Here is a 20967-nt window from a genome sequence, read left to right as displayed (position 1 = left end):
CCCCAGTAGTGGGATTACTTACTGAGTATTTTATACCCACCCTTTCTCATGTTCATGTTTCAGGTAAGGGTAGGGACATGCTGGTGAATGATAAGAGGAATCCATGAACGAGCCACTGAGGTCCATTTTTAATACTTTCGCTCATGTTTTAAGAATTATTTTATGTTTTTAACTTTCGATCTTGACATTTGAAACTTATCGTTTGATATTTTTTTTTAGACTTATTTATTTCAATTTATGACTTATGGGTACCCTATCATTTGATTTCAATATTTGAATTTAATGAAGATCTTTTAAGTACCTTATTTATTTAGCATTTATTTCACTATAAAAAGGATTTCATTTTAACTTTCATGCATGCATGTGTTTACTAACGGCCTAGCTTGAGTCCTAGGAAGTTGGGTCGTTATAGTTGGTATCAGAGCCATGTTTTGGGTTCTATAGGCTGACTTACTATGTAAGTCCAGATTATCCCTATGGCCCATGAACGGATTCCTCGTCATCACCAGGTATATCTTATCAATTAAAAGTTTTATGGTAGTTGTGCGTTATAATATTTGTTTAGCTTAAATGCACTAGTTATATTCTAATGCTAGGTCAGTGACTCGTTAGAAGTTATTATAAACGGATTATTCGGGTATGACACTACAAAAGGAGAAAAAAAAATTAAGAGGTTTCTTGGCACTAGTTTATCTCATGGAAATTCTGTTAGAGACGAACAAATATATACCTCAGTTCAGAGATCTTAAAAGATTGATGAAACTACGTAGAGTTACGACAGTTTAGGAATAAAGATATGTATATGTTTAAGCCAAGGAATAAAATTGTCTAGATAAGAATTCATTAAGGACTAGTGTTATGTTTCTTTTTGTTGAGTAGTGCAATTGGTGTTAGTACAAATAAATTCCTTCATAGGCCACGTACTCAAGTATAAGGTTAAAAGTTGTTTTATGGATAAGAAGGAGAAAAAGAAGAGACTATGGATTAAAGGTTCTGAGATATTAAAACCAAACTTTTTTAGAGGAATTTTGGAAATGATTAATAAGTCATAATCACTTTGGTAATACTACGACTTGATGGACTAGGTAAAGTATGTGTAGTGATATGAAGAATTCTTTTGGAATATCTAGCTAAGTTGATGTCATTAAAGGAAGCTGAAATAGTTAGACATGAGTTTAGACTTAAAGGAGATAAAGCAAAGTGTTATTTGTTTGGGTTGAAGGATTATTTTAGAGTACCTAGATTAATTAAATCCATAACCTTATTGTGATAAGGAGATCAAAGTTGGACAAATTTGAACAAATTAAAGTCTTTTGGAGTTTAAAAGCATGAAAATTGGCAAAGGAGAATTCTAAAAGATAAAAATTCTTAGTGAAAGAGATAAGACTTATGAGGAGTTAAGTAAAATATACTTTAGTAAAGAGATTATGTTCCACTTGGAATGTGGGAAAAAAAAGTATGCAAGAAAGTTTACTCTTTTGGAAAGAGAAAGGAATTTAATGTGTTCAAAACTCCTAGTTATGTATGGTTTGGATGCATGGATATGAGGGGTTACAATGAATTTGTTTCGGTGTAAAAGAAAAATATCTCATTATCATGTGGAACTTTAGGAGAATATGAGTTGGATGGAAAGATAGCTTACATAGGTGATCGGTATGGAACTTTTTTTAACACAAGAATCTGTTACCAAAATAAAAGTTTGAGAAAGGATAAGCTAAAATGGAGTTACTAGTAACAGTACATGTTCAAGAATTATTGACATGGTATGTTGAGGTTTCATTAGTTAAGAGGTAAACCATTGAGGGCATTAGTAAGATTTAAGGGATTTTGATGTAGTGTGCAAGTTCGAAACATGAACTAGTAAGACCATTAATTTGATTGAAAAAGGAAATTAATCCAGCTCGAGGTACACAAAAGTGGTATATGCACAAAAGTAAGTAAGTTGAATCTTCCAATATCACCATTGTCATAAGGGATAGATTGGTAATAAAGTTGAGTTGATAACAAGAAGTTGCTATAGGTGGGTTTGGAGCAGTATAGGATAGTACGTTTTCCCTTGCATGGGCAATGAATTAATTAGCTCTAGGGAGTACAAGTAATTCAAGCTATGACTTATGAATCAAGAAGGTTTTATCGTAAAAACTAACTTCAGGGATCAATTAAGGTTATGGAAATGTGTTATTAATTGACTGATGCTTTAGCATCTAGGAACTTCAAAACCTCATTTTCAGAGGGAATTTTAGACTCATCCGCTAATGATATGTGATTGTTTTAAGGCTAAAGGATAATATGAGGATTGACTCAAGCAAGTTTTATAGCCCATGACAGTATAGAGCCTCATGATGCGTTTCTTACGAATGTGAGACTTAATTAGACAGAGTTATTCTCAGACATGTAGACCCTAAGAGAGACATCACAGTCGACGCTTCTAGAGTAGAAGTAGTATTCAGTTGAGCAGATTTGTTCTGGTACGTATCTTTAGATGACGCATTATATAACATGACTAGTTTCTCCACTACACATGAAGTTTTCACTGTGACAGAATGGTAAGCTCAGATATATATGTCTTTAGTGGATAAGATTTTCTTAAGCTCATGACCGTTTTCATAGTTCTCAACTTGAATGTATTAAAAAGTATTGTTGGTTTTTAGGATCTTAAGTTTCATAGTTATATATGAAAGGGGTTGTCACAACTCTTTTGATACTAGTTTCAACCATGTCAAACAGTGACGCTCATTTTACATCTAGTTTTAGAAAAGTCTCCAGTTAGCATTGGGTACTCGATTGGATTTTAGTACAACTTTTCACCCACAGACTGATAGTAAAAAAGAACGTTTGAACCAGACATTGGAGGATATGTTGTGCACTTGTGCATTAGAGTTTTCAAGTAGTTGAGACTCTCACCTGCATTTGATGGAATTCGCATAATAACAGTTATCCAGCTGCCCTTGGCATGTCACCGTTTAAAGCCCTTTATGGGAAGAGTTGTAGGTCTCCTATGTATTGAGATGAGGTAGAAGAGAGGAAATTGCTAGGATCTGAGCTAGTGCAATCCACAAATGAGGCAATACAAAAGATCAGGGCTTATATGCAAACAACTCAGAGAAGACAGAAAAGCTACATCGACGCGAGACGTAAGGACCTAGAATTTGAGACTGGTGATAAAGTATTCTTAAAGGTGGCACCTATGAAGGGTGTTCTGAAGTTTGGAAGGAAAGGGAAGCCGAGCCCGAGGTTCATTGAACTTTTCGAGGTCTTGGAGCGAATTGGTCTCGTAGCTTACCGATTGGCATTGCCTCCATCACTTTCTTCAATTCATAATGTCTTCCATGTTTCGATGTTGAGAAAGTATATAACAGACCTGTCCCATATAGTTGACTTTGAGCTCTTGCAGTTGAATGACAACTTGAGCTACGAGGAGTAACCTATAGAGATTCTCACTAGAGAGGTAAAGACATTGTGCCGCAGGAAGATTGCATTTGTGAAAGTGCTGTGGCAGAATCACCAGTTCAAGGAGGCTACCTAGGAGCAAGAGGATGAGATGAAGGCCCAGTATCCGGAGCTTTTTCAGGAATGAACTTTCGAAGACTAAAGTTCTTTAAGGAGGGAAGAATGTAACACCTCGAATTTTTATTATTTATGTAATTTCAGTAATTTTTATTTGAGGGAATTTTTGGAATTTTTGAACTTAAGTGTAATTGTGGGAATTTAATTATTGATGTTGAAATTATTCATTTTGGAAATTAATGGATTGACGTTGAAATTATTCAATTTGGAAATTAATGGATTGGTGTTGAAATTATTCAATTGGAAAATTAATGGCAAGAATTAATTTCATTTTGGAAGGGGGTTATGTTACACAAATTTAATTTAAAATTAATGTCAAGAATTAATTTCATTTTGGAAGGGGGTTATGTCATACAAATTTAATTTGAAATTAATGTCAAGAATTAATTTCATTGTGGAAAAGGGTGAGTTAAATTCTTGATGAATTGAAAATTTGACGGGAGAAAATGATTAAAAGTTGGAAGCAGGGTCTGATTGAAGTAATAATTTGGAGAATTGAATCTTGAGGGTGGTTGTTGCTCAGGCTTCGTTGAGGAATTGAATTCATAGATTTATTATTGAAGACTGCCGCTTGAATCAATATCTGAATCTAGTATCGAGGTATGTAATCTTACTACTAGAACTGCCCATGGGCCAAGCACTAGATATATGCTAGCATGATAGATGAATATTATGATCTAACGATAGCATGATAGACAGATAGTATAGTATATTCATGTATCGTTGGAGCTTTGAGCAACAGGTTCATAAGGTCCCCTTAGTAGCTCAATGGATTCAAGTTGAGGATCAGTTCTTGGTGTTGATTTGAAATATTCAAATTGACAAGAGGTAATTCGATTATATATGATATGATCAGTATGGTGTATGAAATACATCAAGTGGAGGATTAATGTAAATGAGATTTACATTAAGTGCCATGAAATAGAAAAAGAGCTATGGTTTGTATGTTTCATGAGATGAAATATTAAAACTATAGGTTATAAATATAGTATGATAAGTTGGTTATCATTTATATTTATAATAATATTAATTATTGGATAACTATCTCTTTTCTCTAATAACCAATTCAGTGGGAGGTTATTGGTGGTTTCATGGTAACTGTGAGATAAAAGAAAAAATGTTTTCCTAATTTTAGAAAGAAAATTAAAGTTTTGCAAAATTGTTGTTTTGAGATTTCCTCCATTAGAAAATACTCACAGGAAGTAGTCAAGTAAATTAGATTTACTAAGCAACAGCTTAGAGTTAGCTAAACGATCGTGGAGTGTTTGTAGGCGACAAACACTCAGCTAAGCAATGAGCTAAACGATCAATGAGCAATCGCTTAGTTTTTCCTAAATGATTGGGCATCGACCTATAGAATAGGCACTTCCATCTCCCACTTGCTCAATCGTTTACACGATTGTGTTTCCTCTTACTTTTTGCCTCAGACCAAGTCCATAAAGAGCCCACCCTCTGGATTCTCACACCAAGAAAACCAAGGTAGCCTTCTTGGTGGTGTCATACTCAACTTAACACTGTCAAGGTTCTGTGGAGGCCGTTCGTGTTATTCGGGGTGTTCGTGACAAAGGCGATCGCTTAGTTCAAGTGCGCGGTGTTCGTGCAGTGTAGCGGTCGTGTTGGACGAGCGTTCGCGTGTAGCTGTGTTGCTATGATCAAGCGTTCGTGATCAAGGAGCTTTGTGATGAGTCGACTAAAGTGTGTTGCTCTTGTCCTTGATCTGTTGTATATCATGCTGTAATTTCTGTATTTAATGCATAACCATATGTTTCCATTTTGATTGTAATTGTAAAGTTCATATACGATTGTAATTTGGAATGATCTTTCCGCTGCTCATGGAAATCCTCGTGTTTGATTTCCTTCATCTCGATTTGGAATATAAGGTTTGATACTGCAATCAAATCTTATGGCTTTGATCAGAACATTGATGAGCCTTGTGTCTATAAAAAGATCTTCAACAGTTCAATAGTTTTCCTAGTGTTATATGTAGATGATATCCTACTCATTGGGAATGACGTAGGCTTACTTACTACAATTAAGAACTGGCTTATGACCCAATTTCAAATGAAATATTTGGGAGATGCTCAATTTGTTCTTTGTATTCAGGATATGATCACTGAATAGCCGTCAAGAACATCATCAAGTATCTACGGAGAACAAGGGACTACATGTTTGTGTATGATTCTAAGGATTTGATCCTTACAAGATAGATGGACTCTGATTTTCAGACTGATAGGGATTCTCGAAAATCCACCTCATAATCAATGTTCACTTTTAATGGAGGGGCTGTAGTATGGCGAAGCACCAAGCAAGGGTGCATCGCGGACTCCACCATGGAGGCAGAGTATGTAATGGCTTGAGAAGCTGCTAAGGAGGTCGTTTGGCTCAGGAAATTTCTGATTGATCTGGAAATTGTTCCAGACGTGCCAAAGTCCATCATGGTGAATTCTCATGAGCCTAGGAGCCATAAGCACGGCAAGCACATTGGGTGGAACTACCATCTCATCTGAGAGGTTGTGCATCGAAGGGACATGATTGTCACGAAGATAGCTTTGGAGCACAACATTGCTCATCTATTTACGAAGGCCCTCACAGCTATAGTGTTTGAAGGTCACCTGTAGAGTATGGGTCTATGAACAGACCATGGCTGGACTAGGGAAGTGGGAGATTTTATACTGGGCGTATTATGCCCTAGTTTATTATTTTGTGTACTTATAATTTGATTATCTTCTACACTCCACTAGCTTTAGAACAAGTGGGAGATTGTTGGGGTTGATGCCTTAAATCTCGTAGGGTCCTATAGTTTGTAAACCTTTTATGAACAAACATATTTGTGATTAATAATATTTGATATTTTATTCACTTGGTCTATGAAATATATGATATTTTAGTTGCATTAACCACAAATCAATAAACTAACATCCAAGATTATCATTGTAACTTAAACATGTATGTGGAGACATATAGGTGGATCATGTTTAAGCGATAATCTAAATGGTCTGTAGCATATGGATAAGGCTGGGTACCTTATCTTGGTGACATTACGAGTATGGCCTGCTTTGTAGGTGTTACAAATATTGTAAAGTGCTATAAATGATCTGATCTTGATCGTTCATGTATTAGACATGCGAGTGGGGATATTCTATACAAAGGAGATTGTATAAGACAGGACCATGAAATTTTTAGTCTCATTATATAACACCGTTCATAATAGAGACTTTCATTTCACTAGGATGACCATAGGTAACATGACCTTAATCTTGAGTAAGTTGTGAACTTGCCTACGATGGTGGTTCTTTAATTTATATGGGTGAGAGTGGCTAGATCGCCGACTCAACAAGCCTACCATTTTGGGGATTCGTCTGATTGGGGAGCTAGAAACTCAGCTACACAAGATTTAATTCACTCTTTCCTCGAAGCAAGGGTAAGTAGATAAATTACTCCTTTAAGGGCTGATTCCAGGTCTTAAACAATGTGGCACCACACCCTCTCTTGGCCAGAAATGGGTTTAGTCATAGTGAGACTATGATCTATTGTTCATTAGAGGGATCGGTGGTACTTAAGGAGTTAAATGTAACTATAAGAGGAAAATAGCAATTTGGCCCAGCTGTACTTACGAGCAATTTGTGAAGGGTCATCACTGTTAATTGGTTATATCCAATGGAGACAGAAATATATCTGTAGTGTGAAGAGTGCAGCTGTTAGTCTTTAGTGGAGTGCTCGACAGTTAACAGATGGTGGATAATGTGATTAAAGAGTTTAATTAATTATTCACGTACTGTTGGAGCTTCAAGCTACAGGTCCATAAGCTCCCCTTGGTAGCTTAAAGGATTTAGTTGAGAATCAATTTTTGGGTTAATTTAAAATGTTCAAATTAATAGGAGGAAATTTAATTATATATAATATAATTAAATTAATTAAATTATATATGATATAATTGACATAATGTATTTGATACATTATAATTTAATTGGAGGACAAATATTGGAATATGATTCAAATATATTTTCTATGAATAAGATTCATAGATGTTAAATTTAATATAAATATGCTTTATATTAAATACCATAAAAAAGAGAAAAAGAACTATGATTTATATATTATATAAGATGCAATATTAAAACTATAGGTTATAAATATAATATGATAAGTTGGTTATCATATTTATTTATATTATTAATTATTTGATAATTAATTCACTTTTTCTCTCTAACCACCCTAGTTGGAAGTTAATAAGTTTTTTGTGGCAGATTGGAATAAATAAAATATGATTTTATTTTTCCACTTAATCTACGTTACACGATTGAGATCTTCTACACAATTTGCTTTAGAGCCTATGCGATAGACTCAGTTCACTAAACGATTGAGATTTTTTCTATGCGATAGAGAGTTGCTTCCTTCAGTCGTCTTCCTCTTCCAAGCCACAAACTCCTTCTAACCAAACTAGCCAGAGCCTACCACTCTTGGATTCTCACACTGAGAATACCAAGGTCACCAAGTGATAGTGTCCTTTACACTTTTGGTTCATTAGTTTTGGTTGTTGTTCGTTCGAAAGGAGTTCGTGGTTGTATAAGGGATTTACTTGAAGAAGAGTTCTTCAAAGGTATAGTCTCTAAACCCTTTTTTCTAGTTCAAAAATATGCTGTAATTTATGTTTTATGCATAATCTGTTTGTATTAGTGTAAATGTATGCATTCAATCAAAATGGGATTTGGATTGTGCGCTTCTACTCAAAGGTTCTCTATAGAACGAGTTCCTTTAGATTTATCTATAGTTTCTCTAAACATCTCATTTAATACTAGTTTATTGTGAGGTTGATGATTCTTTATGTGGTCCTCCACTAGGAATGTTGCATTTGTCGATACAAATACCTTATGTTACTGAAGATCGTAGAAATAACCACCTTTTGTCTCTTTAGGATAGCCTAAAAATATGCATATTTTCGAACGGCGTTCCAATTTCTTTGGGTTCTGCACTAATACATGTGTTGGACATCTTCAAATCCTAAAGTGACGTAAACTACCTTTATGTCCTCTCCATACTCGTTTCTAAAACACTTTTCGAGGGAACCATGTTCAAAATATACATAACAGTCTCTACTGCATATCCCGAAATAGAACTACGTAACTGAGTATAACTCATCATTGATCAAACCATGTCCAACAAGGTTCTATTTCTTCTTTATGCTACACCATTCTATTGAGGTGTACCAGGGGTTGTGAGTTGAGACTAAATTCCGTGTTCTATCAAATAGTCCTGGAATTTTAAGTCCATATACTCACTACCTCGATCTGGTTGGAGTGTTTTAATCTTTTTACCTAATTGATTCTCAACTTCTGCCTTATATTCCTTGAACTTTTCAAGTGTTTCAGACTTATGACACATTAGGTAAATATAGCCAAATCTTGAATGATGATCTATAAAGCTGATGAAATATTCATACCCTCATCGGGCTTTAACATTTATCGGACCATAGAGATCTGAATGTACAAGCACTAAAGGTTCTTTGGTTCTAAGACCTTTTCCTGTAAAAGATCTTTTGGTCATCATACCCTCAAGACAAGACTCACATGGTGGTAGAGTGTCATCTTTTAACTAATTTAGAAGTCCACTCTTAACCAATCTCCTAATCCTATTGAGATTAATTTGACCAAGTCTTAAGTGCCAAAGATAGGCATTAGGATAAATTTTTCGTTTCTTGGTTTAAGTTTCAATTGTTTTAAACATCTCTATATTCAAAACAAACGTTAGTCAGCTTTAACATATATAAGTTATTTTCTAGTTTTTCCAAACATATTTCAATACCTTTTGAAATAATGAACACTTCATTATATTCAAAAGAGAATTTATACTTTTGTTCTAGCAAACATGAGATAGATATTAAATTCCTTCTCATGGAAGGAATGTAATAAACATTTTCTTGCAAAATGAATCTATCTTCAAGAAAAAGTACCCCTCTTCCTATTTAGGGGGTTGAGGTGAGGATGAGCCGACCGATCCTAACATCATTTATGAGGAGCCAGACTTAGTCAACTACACTCGCGAACGATTTATGCGCTAACTGAACTTGCTTCATATCTCCCACTACTTTAGCTGAAACAACCTTCCAGTCCCTACCTTAAAGGTCGTTTCGCCTTCTGTTAGCTATCTCCAGGAACTAGTTTCCTAAGCGAAAACACATATATGGTTAGCGGCACCTAAATCTAATATCCAACTTAATTTATCATTTTCCACTAAACATGTCTCAATGACAAGCAAATCATATTCACTTTGTTGTCCTTTTTTTGTTTCCTCATCTATGACATTCAAAATCTTTTGATTTGTAGATGAGTTAGGAGATAGAGGTCAGTCCTCTGTTGAAACAAATTTTAAATCATCATCTGCTAGTATTATGTTATTTTTTGATATTGAATGATTAAGACCGTTATTTTTATTGGAAGCGGGTGATTTTGAAGAAGTCGACATGCTGAAAATATAAACAAATTCTAATTAGTAAATTTCTTTCAAATCCAATCATGTTTTAGAAAAGTAATAATGTACCCAAATTTCATTATTTTATTTGCAATGATACTTTAGTGAGTTAAAATAGATGCTACCAAGGGGTAGCCAAATACTCCTTCACTGAAGTAAGACATTCTTGACTAAATACTAATTCTAGAATAAATAATATTCCTATAGTCATTTAGTTACCATTTTTGTTCAATAACTTGCTAACACATAGTAATTCTCGTAAGTGTAACCCTCTATTTTCAGATCTTAGAGGTTGGCCCCAACGATGCTACCGAATTGGAGAGTCAAGATTGGGAATCAATCTAATCCTATCCATTTCTGGAGTTTGAGTTGTTCTGAATCCAATGTTACAACCCTCCGAGGGGATAGCTATCGTAAGATGACTAGCGTACTTTGCATAAAGTTGACAAGCAAGTGCAACATAGAAATCCCACGATCCAACCTAATGGAAGAGACAGCAAGACATGTTGACACAGATTCTTCATACTATGAACTACTTCCCTATTCACCTTGTTATTGACCCATGCAAACACTTCCTGAATGGAGGTCACTCCCAAGGTGACACGAAGCTGAGCATGAATCTCACGGTGTAAACTCTTAGGGATGTCAGAGCTAAGAACAACATATTGTATATGTTATTAATCTCCCATTGAAGTGTTCTATTTGTTTTAGGTAAACATTTACTTTGGTATATTTTGGCTAATAAAACAACCTAAGTCTAGGTGATTATCCAAGTATAACATTTATATTTGGATTTTAACCTACGATGACTAGGTGATAAACCAGTTTTAAAATCTCACATCACTCACGCTTGCTCATAAAATCGGGTTAACAACGCTCAATTATTTGGTTATAACCCCCAGGTAGAAGGTAGTATGTAAACCGTCAACTTAAATACCTCTAGCCTTAGACAGGATAATAGATTGGTTGAGTTTGTAACCAAAGTTTACAAGATAACGACCTATTTTAACTATTAAAACAAGTTGTTATTTCTTGACTTAAGTGAGCATACTTCTTATCTTTGTTATGGATTTTAAATGTCTAACCCAATTTTTATAACAATTATAAAAGAATAGACATGCTAATCACCCATAATATTCATCAAATATTTCGGGATTTAATATAACACTTTATATTAAATACTTGAAACCCTAAAGATGCATATTATATATTATAACTCTTTATAACATACTTCCAATGCATCTTACATGCTTCCTATGATGAGATTTTAAATCTACATGGCATACTATATGCACATACAAGATTTACTTAATTATAGCATACATTAACAATGCATAAATAATTAAATACACAGTGATATGGACCAGTTTTGCCTAAATTATTACAATAATAATTATAAAAAAAATAGCTTCAAAAGGCTTCTGGTCTTCACGAACCAACCCGAACCACTCGAACCGGATCTTCAAGGTACCAAAATAGGTTGAACCGCTCAAAATGGGGTTGAACTGAACCTTCTAGACCCAAACTGGCTAAACCGGTTCACTTGAACCGCCGGCTAAGTTGCGTGCACACTTTCTGGGCTGGGATGAGCAACATTGCAATGCTTTATCCTAGCGTGGAATTCTATTCAGAATTCTATTTAGTCTTCTTAGTCTTCTTATGTGGAATTCTATTTAGTATAAAATTTTTTGTTAGCAAAGCTTCCCCCCACAAATTGTGAGGTAAAGTTGAACTATTTAACATGCAATTAACTATGTCTTTTAAAGTTTGGTTCATTCTTTCAGCTACACCATGTTGTTGTGGTGGATAAGGTGTTGTAGTTTGATGGATTATGTCGTTAACTTCATAGAATTCCTAAAGTGATGATGATTCATATTCACCACCTCTATCTGATTTGAGCACTTTTACTTTTTTCTCAAGTTGATTTTCAACTTCTACCTTATATGTTTTTAAAACATTAAAGGTTTCATCTTTATTATGTAATAAATATATATAACAATATTTACTACATTCATCAATGAATGTGACAAAGTATCTCTTACCACCTCATATGGGAGTACTTTCCATGTCACATACATCACTATGGATTAAATCAAGTAACTCATTGCTTCTTTCCATAGATGAAAATGACTTTCTAATAAACTTTGATTCAACACAAACTTCACATTTATGTCTATTATCAATGTTAAAATTCGACAATAGTCCTAAGTTTACCATTCTATTTAAAGAACAATAGTTGACGTGTCCCAATCTAGAATACCATACATCACACAACTCAACAATATAAATAGAATAGTTGATATTATTATTATTCTTTGGCAATTGTGCTAGTACATTCAATTTGAACATGTCATCACTCAGATAGCCTTTTCCCACATATATACCCCCATTTGTCAAAATAAATTTATCTGACTCAAATACAAGCTCGACCGCATTTTTGTTAAGTAGGGTTCGTGACACTCAATTCGTTCGAATCTCTAGCACATGCCATACGTCATTAAGGATAAGTATCTTTCCAGAAGTGCATTTCATCAGGGCCTTTCCCTTGCCTTCCATTGAGGTAGTTGAAGCATTTTCCATGTATAACTTACCATTGCCATCTAGCTTCTCATATGTAATGAACAATGACTTGTCCTTAAAAAATTTCCTAGTAACACCAATATCAATCCACCAACCTTTGGTGTCTGGAGCCATATTTACCTCAGAAATAGTTATTTTCTATGACATTGGCTTCATTGTTGGAACTTTATCCCTTCTTGTGCTTGCACATTGCAGTAGTATGGCCATTCTTACCATAAACCCTACAACTACCTCGAATGCCCTTGCTAACATCATTACATGACCCATGATTCACATTTTTCTTCTTGAAATTCTGCTTCTTGGGTTTATGTTTTGAAGCTTCAGCAATGTGAGCATTGGCTTAAACTCTAGTGGAGTTTTATCTCCTTTTCTGTTATCCTCTTCTATACTAAGTTTTATCATGAGGTTCTCCACGATTAACTTCATTCGTTTGTGTTTGAGATAGCATTTAAAGTCCTTCTAAGGAAAAGGCAACTTCTCAATCACAACAGCATCTTGGAATAGCTCACTGATGTCCAATCCTTCACTTTGCAAATCATTTATGATAATTTTCAATTCTTCCATCTGATTGACTACCAACTTGGTATCAAACATTTTATAATCTAAGAATTTTCCCACAAGGAATTTCTTAGTACCAACATCTTCTAGCTTGTACTTCTTGCCTAGGGCTTCCGACAATAGTTTTGATGTATTGTAGGCATTGCAATAGACATTAGACAAAGTGTCCTCAAGACCACTAAGTATATAATTACGATACAGGAAATTCGAATGCATCCATGCTTGCTTTGCAGCTTCTACTTCAGGAATTACGACTTCTAGTGAGGTAATTGTGCAATCTTCCTTGAAAATATGAGCAAGATTTAATGTGGTAAGATAGAAGATCATCTTCTATTGCCATCTCTTGAAATTATCTCCCTTGAACTTCTCTGATTTTTTATCATGAGGTTTGATAATAGTCGATCCATTGATGGTAGAAATAGTGACATTGGTGGAAGAGTTTGCTGTCGTCTGTTCAAATATACGATTTGTCTTCTGATTGTTGGTGAAAATGGTATATATAGAATTGAATACACTAGCAAACTGATAACACCTCAATTATTAGAAACAATACACTCAATGTATAATATTCAAACTCAAATGAAAGTTAAATGGTGTAACAAGGCTTAGATATGAAAATAACAAAAGATTTAAAAGAACTTAAAAACCTTTGGAGACTCAAAATGTAGTCGAGGCATGCTTCTGGTATGTTTTTTCCTGAAATAATTATTCACTTTGCACGGGCTACAAGAAGACGACAGTGATCATATCAATAGGATACAATAACTAACTCCAGTAAAACTACAATCTTGAACTACTTAGTTTGGCAAAACTCTTGGGTACTTGCTCTCAAATCAACTCAAGAACAAAAGAAAGGAAAAAAAAAAAAGGAGAGAACTCTTCAATTTGGAATGAGATATTACAAATGAAGAACCAAGTTGCTATTTATAGACTAGAAACTTGGTGTAACACCCAAACCTTCACATGATTCTTTAGGTAGAGAGAGGAACTCAAAATTCAAGCCTTGGAAGGAGAAGAAACCTAAGTATCTAAAATTATACCTTAGAATAAGTAAAAGTACTTAAGAAAACCCGAGGAAAGAAGTGGTTGTGTTGGAAGACCATGCGTTGAACTATGCATTAAGGGAGGAAGTTAAGGTTGAAGGCATAAGGGAAGATTGATGGGTGCATAAGGGATTTAAGGGAGAGAAGTTGGCTAAGTGTGGGACAATATAGGACACTACAAGAGGAAGAAACCCTAAAGAACGTAGTGTTGGATGCATAGATATAGTGTTGGACATATAGAAAGCCATGTGGGTGCATAGATGGGCACATGTTTGGAGGAAAGTAAGGTAGAGAGGATCTATGACTATGCCTTTAAGTGTGAAAGGAAGCTATGTTTTGAGAAGAAGATAGAAACCAAGGAAAAAGGAAGAAAAGGAAAGTTGGATGCATTGGCTTAGGGTTGGCGCATAGGGGGACCTTGTGGATTCCATTTTTAGGGCTATGAAGTGCAAAATGGAAGCACAAGATAAACCCTTAGGAAAGAATTACACCAAGGAAGCTCAAGAACCCTAGTTGGGTGCATACATAGGAGAAAAAGTGTAGGTTGGGTGCATACTTTAATTATGAGACAAAGAAAGAAGCTATGCTATGAGATGAAAGGCAAGTTGGGAGAATAGCTAGGGAATCATGCATTGATCACCTCATGGACACATAGGAGGAGCTTGTTGGACGCATATAGGGTGATTGGTGAAGCAAACATGCACCCAACATAGCTAGCACGCATTGATTTGAGTAAACTTAGGGAGCAAGGTTGTATTAACAGCAAAGTGAGGTACGTGGCTCAACCAAGGGAAGTTTTGGCCGAGCCAAGGATGAGGTGGGCGCATAGTAGGACATGCAAAAGGTCAGGATGACACATCCGAGGTAGTTATGCGTTGGCATGTGCATGATGAAGACACTTAAGCACTACATACAAGGAGGAGGTGTCAAGGGGAACGCATTGAACCTTGCATAATGTTGACACATAAACATAACATGCAATTGTGGTGTCATGCGTTGGAAGCATAAGAAGGGTGACAAGGATCCCTTTTGGATGCCTATAAATACCCGAGGAGACTTCATTTCATTTCACAACTCAAAATATCATCAATAAGATTTAAAAATAGAGAAAATTAGAGAGAATTGAGGAGCTCAGGGAGGGAGATACGTTGATGAAGGGCTACCATGCATTGATCAAGTTTGTCTTGCATTGAAGGAGAGTTCCATGTGGCAATCAATCTGCAGGAAAGTGACCCCTTACGCCTATAACTGTCATGGTTTGTCCTAAGGTGTAGATTAGCATTTGTTGGGGTTGGTAAGATAGGGCTAAGTATAAAAAGTTATTCTAAAATTGTTTTAGCCCTAGAATATAGGATTTTAAGTTGCTTCATGGATTAACATAGATTCAGAATCAGGGAGGAACTAGGGAAGCGAGAAAAGCTCAAGAAAGAGAATCTCCAGCGGTTAACTGTGAGTGGTTTTATTTTCAATGTTTTAGTTGTACATACATATATGATATTGTATATATATGTATGTTTGGTAAAGTTGGCATGATTGGGAAATGTGTCTTCTTGGTTTAAATCACTTGTTTTCCGTTGTTTTACTTGAATGCTTGTTTACCCTTGCTTTTGCTTAATAGCACGTTTATAAGGATTTTACTAGAAACTAGAATTATATCTTGGATAAATGTTAGCGTGTCTCGAGCATGTATAATGGGATTTTGTCAATATGTGCACATTCGGCGGGCCATATTAGGTACTAGGATTGTTTCCTTGCACTTGCGTTTTAGGTTGGCCTGGACAACCTGAAAAACACATGATCATGCCAGTATTATCTAGCCTATCAGAATGGGGTGTTTATGTCTTATTTCTTGACATTGTTTATGATTGTTGCTTGTGAAATTATTTCAAAACGAATTACTAAAAGAAAAACTTAGTTTCTTTAAAACATTACCACTCACTGATCTTCTAGCTCACGTTTTTCAATATTTTGTTCCCCTTCCCCCCTCCTCCAATAGGAGGTTCTGGAAGTGCCACTCGAGGTTAGGATTTATCACTTTAGCGAAGCGAAGCCCTGTAGGAATAGAAATTTATTAGGCTTAAGAAAGAATCACAAACATGTTTATAAACCTACTTAGTATAGATAGTTGTAATTAATAATATTAACTTTGAAATTAGACAAATTTGTGTTATAAGAATTATCTAATATACAGAGGCAAGTGGACAATAGATATCACAAAAGGGTGGTTTCTACCGTGTTCACACCTCCTTTTGAGCTTAAGGAGTAAGAACGGGAGGTGGTGTGACATTTGGTAACTCTCCAAAGTAAAAAATAATATAAAATAAATATAAAAAATAAAACATTTGAAAAATTTAACTCAATTGAGGTTTTACTTGACAAAAATCAAACATAACTTATTCAAATTGAAAAAATTATAAATTTTACTTTCATACATATTAAATTTGTAAATGAAACATCATTTTAATTTGAAGTTTCAATTCAATTTGAAAGTTTCTAAACAATGAATTTAATCTACACAATTAAATTTATTTTATGTTTCAAATATTCGCCAAACATTCACTTTCTTTCACTATATATCTCCAGTGGAAGGAATCCTAGGGCTGTTGTATTGGAATCCGATCAGGAAGGCTGTTAAATGGAAGAAAAATCGAAGGCTGATTTGTAAATCGAAAAAATAGAGGTTTGTGAAGATTGAAGCTAATTTTGACGTATTTAAGGAGATTTAAATCTTCAAATTTGGAGGAAGGTAAGTTCAAGGATCTTTTAAGAATTTTGTAGATGAAATTTGAATCATTATTGACTAGATTTGAAGAATTGAGCGTTGAAATTGATTGTTGGAATTCGGACAAAAATAGAGGGAAGCATAGTTTACGGCAAATTTGTGGAGTTAGAGGCTAATTTGAAGCTCCAAATTTGAAGGTAAGTTAATTTTAAGGTACTTCTAACGTTTTATAAGAGTTAATTGGATTGATATTGGCCGGATTTGTTAAATTTGATATTTGAAATTTCTCACCAAAAAAATAGGGCACTGAGAAGAAATAAGCCGATTTCGGGTGATTCAAGGAAGTTGGATGTCCAAACTTTGAGGTAAGCTAATTCAAAGGATCGATAAGAGGTTTTCATAAATTAATTAGACTAAAATTTGCTAGAATTGAAGAATTTGGTCACCAAAATCCTTGCCCAAAAATAGAGGCAAAATTCGGGAAATTTTGAGGGCTGGAGTTTGAAGATGACCCTGTTTGTGATCTATTGTGCGCCATTAAATGCTGAAAAATTAAATTCTACCTCAATTAAGGTGTTCTTAAGTCTGATTAGATGTCTAATTAGTGTTATTATGATACTTTAAGCCTAAAATTAGAGGAGGTTGGGATCCTAGTTAATTTTGAAGTTGATTAAGGGATTAATTTATTAAGTAAACCCTAATTAAGGATAATGAGAAAATTAGGCAAAATTGGACAAATTTAAGGTTAATTAAGATGTTCCTAAGTTTAATTTGAGTTCTCATGATATCAATAAGATGTTTTGACCTTGGAATTGAATTAATTTGGAATCTTAAGTTAATTATAAGGTAATTAAAGGATCTAACTTTAGGTGAAACCCTAATATTGGATGAGATTTGGGAAAAATTAAGTATAATTGCCAATTTTGAAGCTAATTACGAAATAATTGAATTATGGTCAATTGGGGGAATAACTAGAAAATTATCAATTAAATTGCAGGATTATCAATATTATTTTAGGAAAAATGGGAGTCGGAGGAACTTGAAATCTGAGGAGAAGTAGGTTAGCTGTGAGTGTTTTTATTTTGTGTATTTGATATAAAAGAATATATGATGGGTGGAAAATGGAGAGTAAATATGTGTGCATCTTATGATATGCATTTGTTCTCCATACGTCGATGGTCATGCGTTGGACTAAGAAATATGCAAGATGCGTTTAAGAATATATGTGATGACCATGCGTTCCTGCCATAAGTTTTCTTGCTTTCTCGCCAAGTATAACGAGATTGCAAGTTTCTCGGGGTGATCTGAGGTCGAACTCAGGGACTTGTAACTAAATGCTGCGAAGTAATGTGTTTGCAGTGATGAATGAATAATAGAACCACGCGTAATAGTGCACCCACACGTCTTCATCGACGTTGTTTTTTAACCGGAAGACCGAAGCTAACTATCGAGACTTTGGGCACAGAAACAAAAGCCTCAGTAACAGTCGGAAGTCAAAATAAAAAAACTCAAATTGGGTTTAGGATGACGATGAGAATTGATAGAGACGCGACAACTGTTAACGCGTAATAAGATGCATGGAAAAATAGATAAAATGGTGGAGGGGATAAATTCACCGAATCATTAAGCTTGATCGCAAGGGTAATCCCAGCCAACACAAGTTATGTGATCATGCTATACACAAATATATGCATGCGATGCATATGCGAAAATGTCGATAGAACTTATGTCTAAGTCTCTATTCTTGCTTATGCGATCTAACACACATAAGACAAGGTGACCGCATACCACTATATCCTATTTCTATGGTGCATGCGATGTGTAAATAGCAGATAGAACTTATTCCTAAGTTTCTACCCTGGCTTATGCGATCCAATCTGACTCTTCCAAGCCTAGATTTTGTCTTTAGACTACTCTCCCAAGTATGTCCAAATGATGAATGATGCACTCATAAGACAAGATGATCACATGAAGCAGGGTTGGACATAAGATTATTCCTATCCCTAGGAACATTGCTTAATTTGCTTAGTGAGTTCCATTACTTACCCTCTTGGGCAGTTAGTCGTCGCTGATCAGCTCATAGACAAGCATTGCAACTGCTTATAGACAAGCGTTGCTACAACCTCACACTAAGGAAAGAGGATTTACTCACTATACTCGCGCAACGCACACCTCTCGATGGTTTGCTACATGCTTCATATGTTTATGCCGCATATTGAGTATGCGATACTCTTGACATCTTACTTAGTTCTTTGAAATGAAAGTAAGAGATGATAAAGAAGAAGTTAATAAAGATGGAGTTGAAGGAAATAAAGAGATGCATTGATTACAAAATGTATTAATGTCTTAAGCTAAAATGTAATACAATATAGAGATAAGAAGAGAGATGGAAGTCTAGATGTAGGCAATCTCTTGCTTCCATCAGATGTGTCTCAAGGCTGCCGGCGGTGCCATGGATGGGCGATGGAGTAGTCTCTCTAGAGATCTATCTCCGGCAAAGCTCCAGTCGTCACTCAGAATGGGTGAAGGAATGAAGAACTCTCAAAGAATGTCTTCTCACGCTCTCATCTGTGATCACAAGGATCTGCCTTAAGGCAGAAGCTCGGATACTTTGAATTTGGGCTCTAAGGCTCTATTTATAAAGCTCAATCGCCGACAGCATTAATGGTCCCGCTCTGAATCTCTACCACTAATAGTGTGATGCTCCAACTCTGAACCACTTCCACTAATGACGCGGTAGGTGAAATGTCAACATCATCTTTTCGGTACTCCCAAGGTATGCGTTCATGCTTGTTTTTGCCGAAGTATCGCTGCATTCCACCAACCTTGCGATCACTCTTAGCTTCTATCATGGTTATTACTTTGTAGCCACAACATCCATGAAATGAATGCATGTGATCACCCTTACGATGGTCTGGGATTCACCGCATGCGACTGATAGCTACAAAAATAGACATTTTGATGCAGAATAACTCATAATATTGGGTTAGCCGAGATTTTTCAATGCTGATTGATGCAAGCTCATTTTTCACATAAATTCTTAGTATAATAACTGCATATTCTACTTATTAGCCCTCATAATTCTAAATAAAAGGCTACAATAACTTGTATTTCTACCAGCTATCAATATATGTATGGTAGTATGCCATGATTTGTGAAATTTATTGGCATGGTCTGTTTTACTTGGCTCTTATTTTGTAAATGCTTTGAATCATGATTTCTGAATTCTTATTGATTTTATATGAATTGGAGTTATAAAAATGTAGTTTAGAACCTGATTTTACTTTACTATGATTTGTTTGATTTTATAGGTAAACCTGAGATGGTGGATTTGATGAGTAACATAAATTTAATATGAGCTATAAATTGTAAATTATTTTTTAATGGTTTGTGAAAGTGGTTTTAAACTACTAATTCTTGTACCTGAGAGGTTATTTTTCTAGGCTACTTGAATGTGTTTTATAGCACCACGCAAGCGATCAGAGACTTACCGAGGTCGAATGTGACTAGAGTATGCCGAAAAGTCTAGAGGAACCTTAGTCTGTAGTGCCATCCAGGCAATTAGGGGGCTATTAGGGTTGAATGAGACCAAAGTATACCGGGAAATCCAGAGGAATCTGTGTCTGTGGAGTGTATCTATATTTAGCTTTGAGGAAGCTCTGCATGCAAACGTTATTATTTGGTTTACCATTGCGGGGAATATTCGATGTATGGTATGTCTAGGACAACCATGTCTTTATCCAGAGTAACCTGCCATCGTAAATGAGTATTTGGATACAAAGTTGGTGTGATTTCTTGTTAGCTCATGAATGCTTTTATGAAGTGATTTTTACGAGATATGATCATGTCATTATTTTACTAGCACGTGTTTAAGAAGTTATTGAATCTTATATACTTTGCCAATGATTTACTGAATGATTTTAATAGATTTCTTTGAGGTTTTATAACGAGAAAACTTATGTTATATTAAATTACCATTCACTAATTTTTTCAGCTCATGCTTTCCAATATTTTGTTCCCTCCAGGTAG

At 35.1% G+C, this 20967-nt stretch overlaps 1 protein-coding gene across 1 annotated transcript; it reads left to right on the top strand.

Annotated features, from left to right (window-relative positions):
* Positions 1-3088: 3088 nt before the first annotated feature.
* On the top strand, positions 3089-3424 carry LOC150035904 (uncharacterized). Its single transcript, XM_090313503.1, has one exon. The coding sequence runs from the start codon at positions 3089-3091 to the stop codon at positions 3422-3424; it is 336 nt and encodes a 111-aa protein (XP_090169629.1).
* The last annotated feature ends 17543 nt before the right edge of the window (positions 3425-20967 follow it).

The sequence above is a fragment of the Benincasa hispida genome, chromosome 5 (assembly GCF_027475165.1).
Source record: "Benincasa hispida cultivar pf3 chromosome 5, pf3_genome.v1.1, whole genome shotgun sequence".
NCBI lineage: Eukaryota > Viridiplantae > Streptophyta > Magnoliopsida > Cucurbitales > Cucurbitaceae > Benincasa > Benincasa hispida.
This window is presented reverse-complemented; position numbering and strand designations above follow the sequence as displayed.

Coding starts and splice junctions, on each gene's coding strand:
- LOC150035904 (XM_090313503.1), top strand. CDS start 3,089: ATGCAAACAACTCAGAGAAGACAGAAAAGCTACATCGACGCGAGACGT.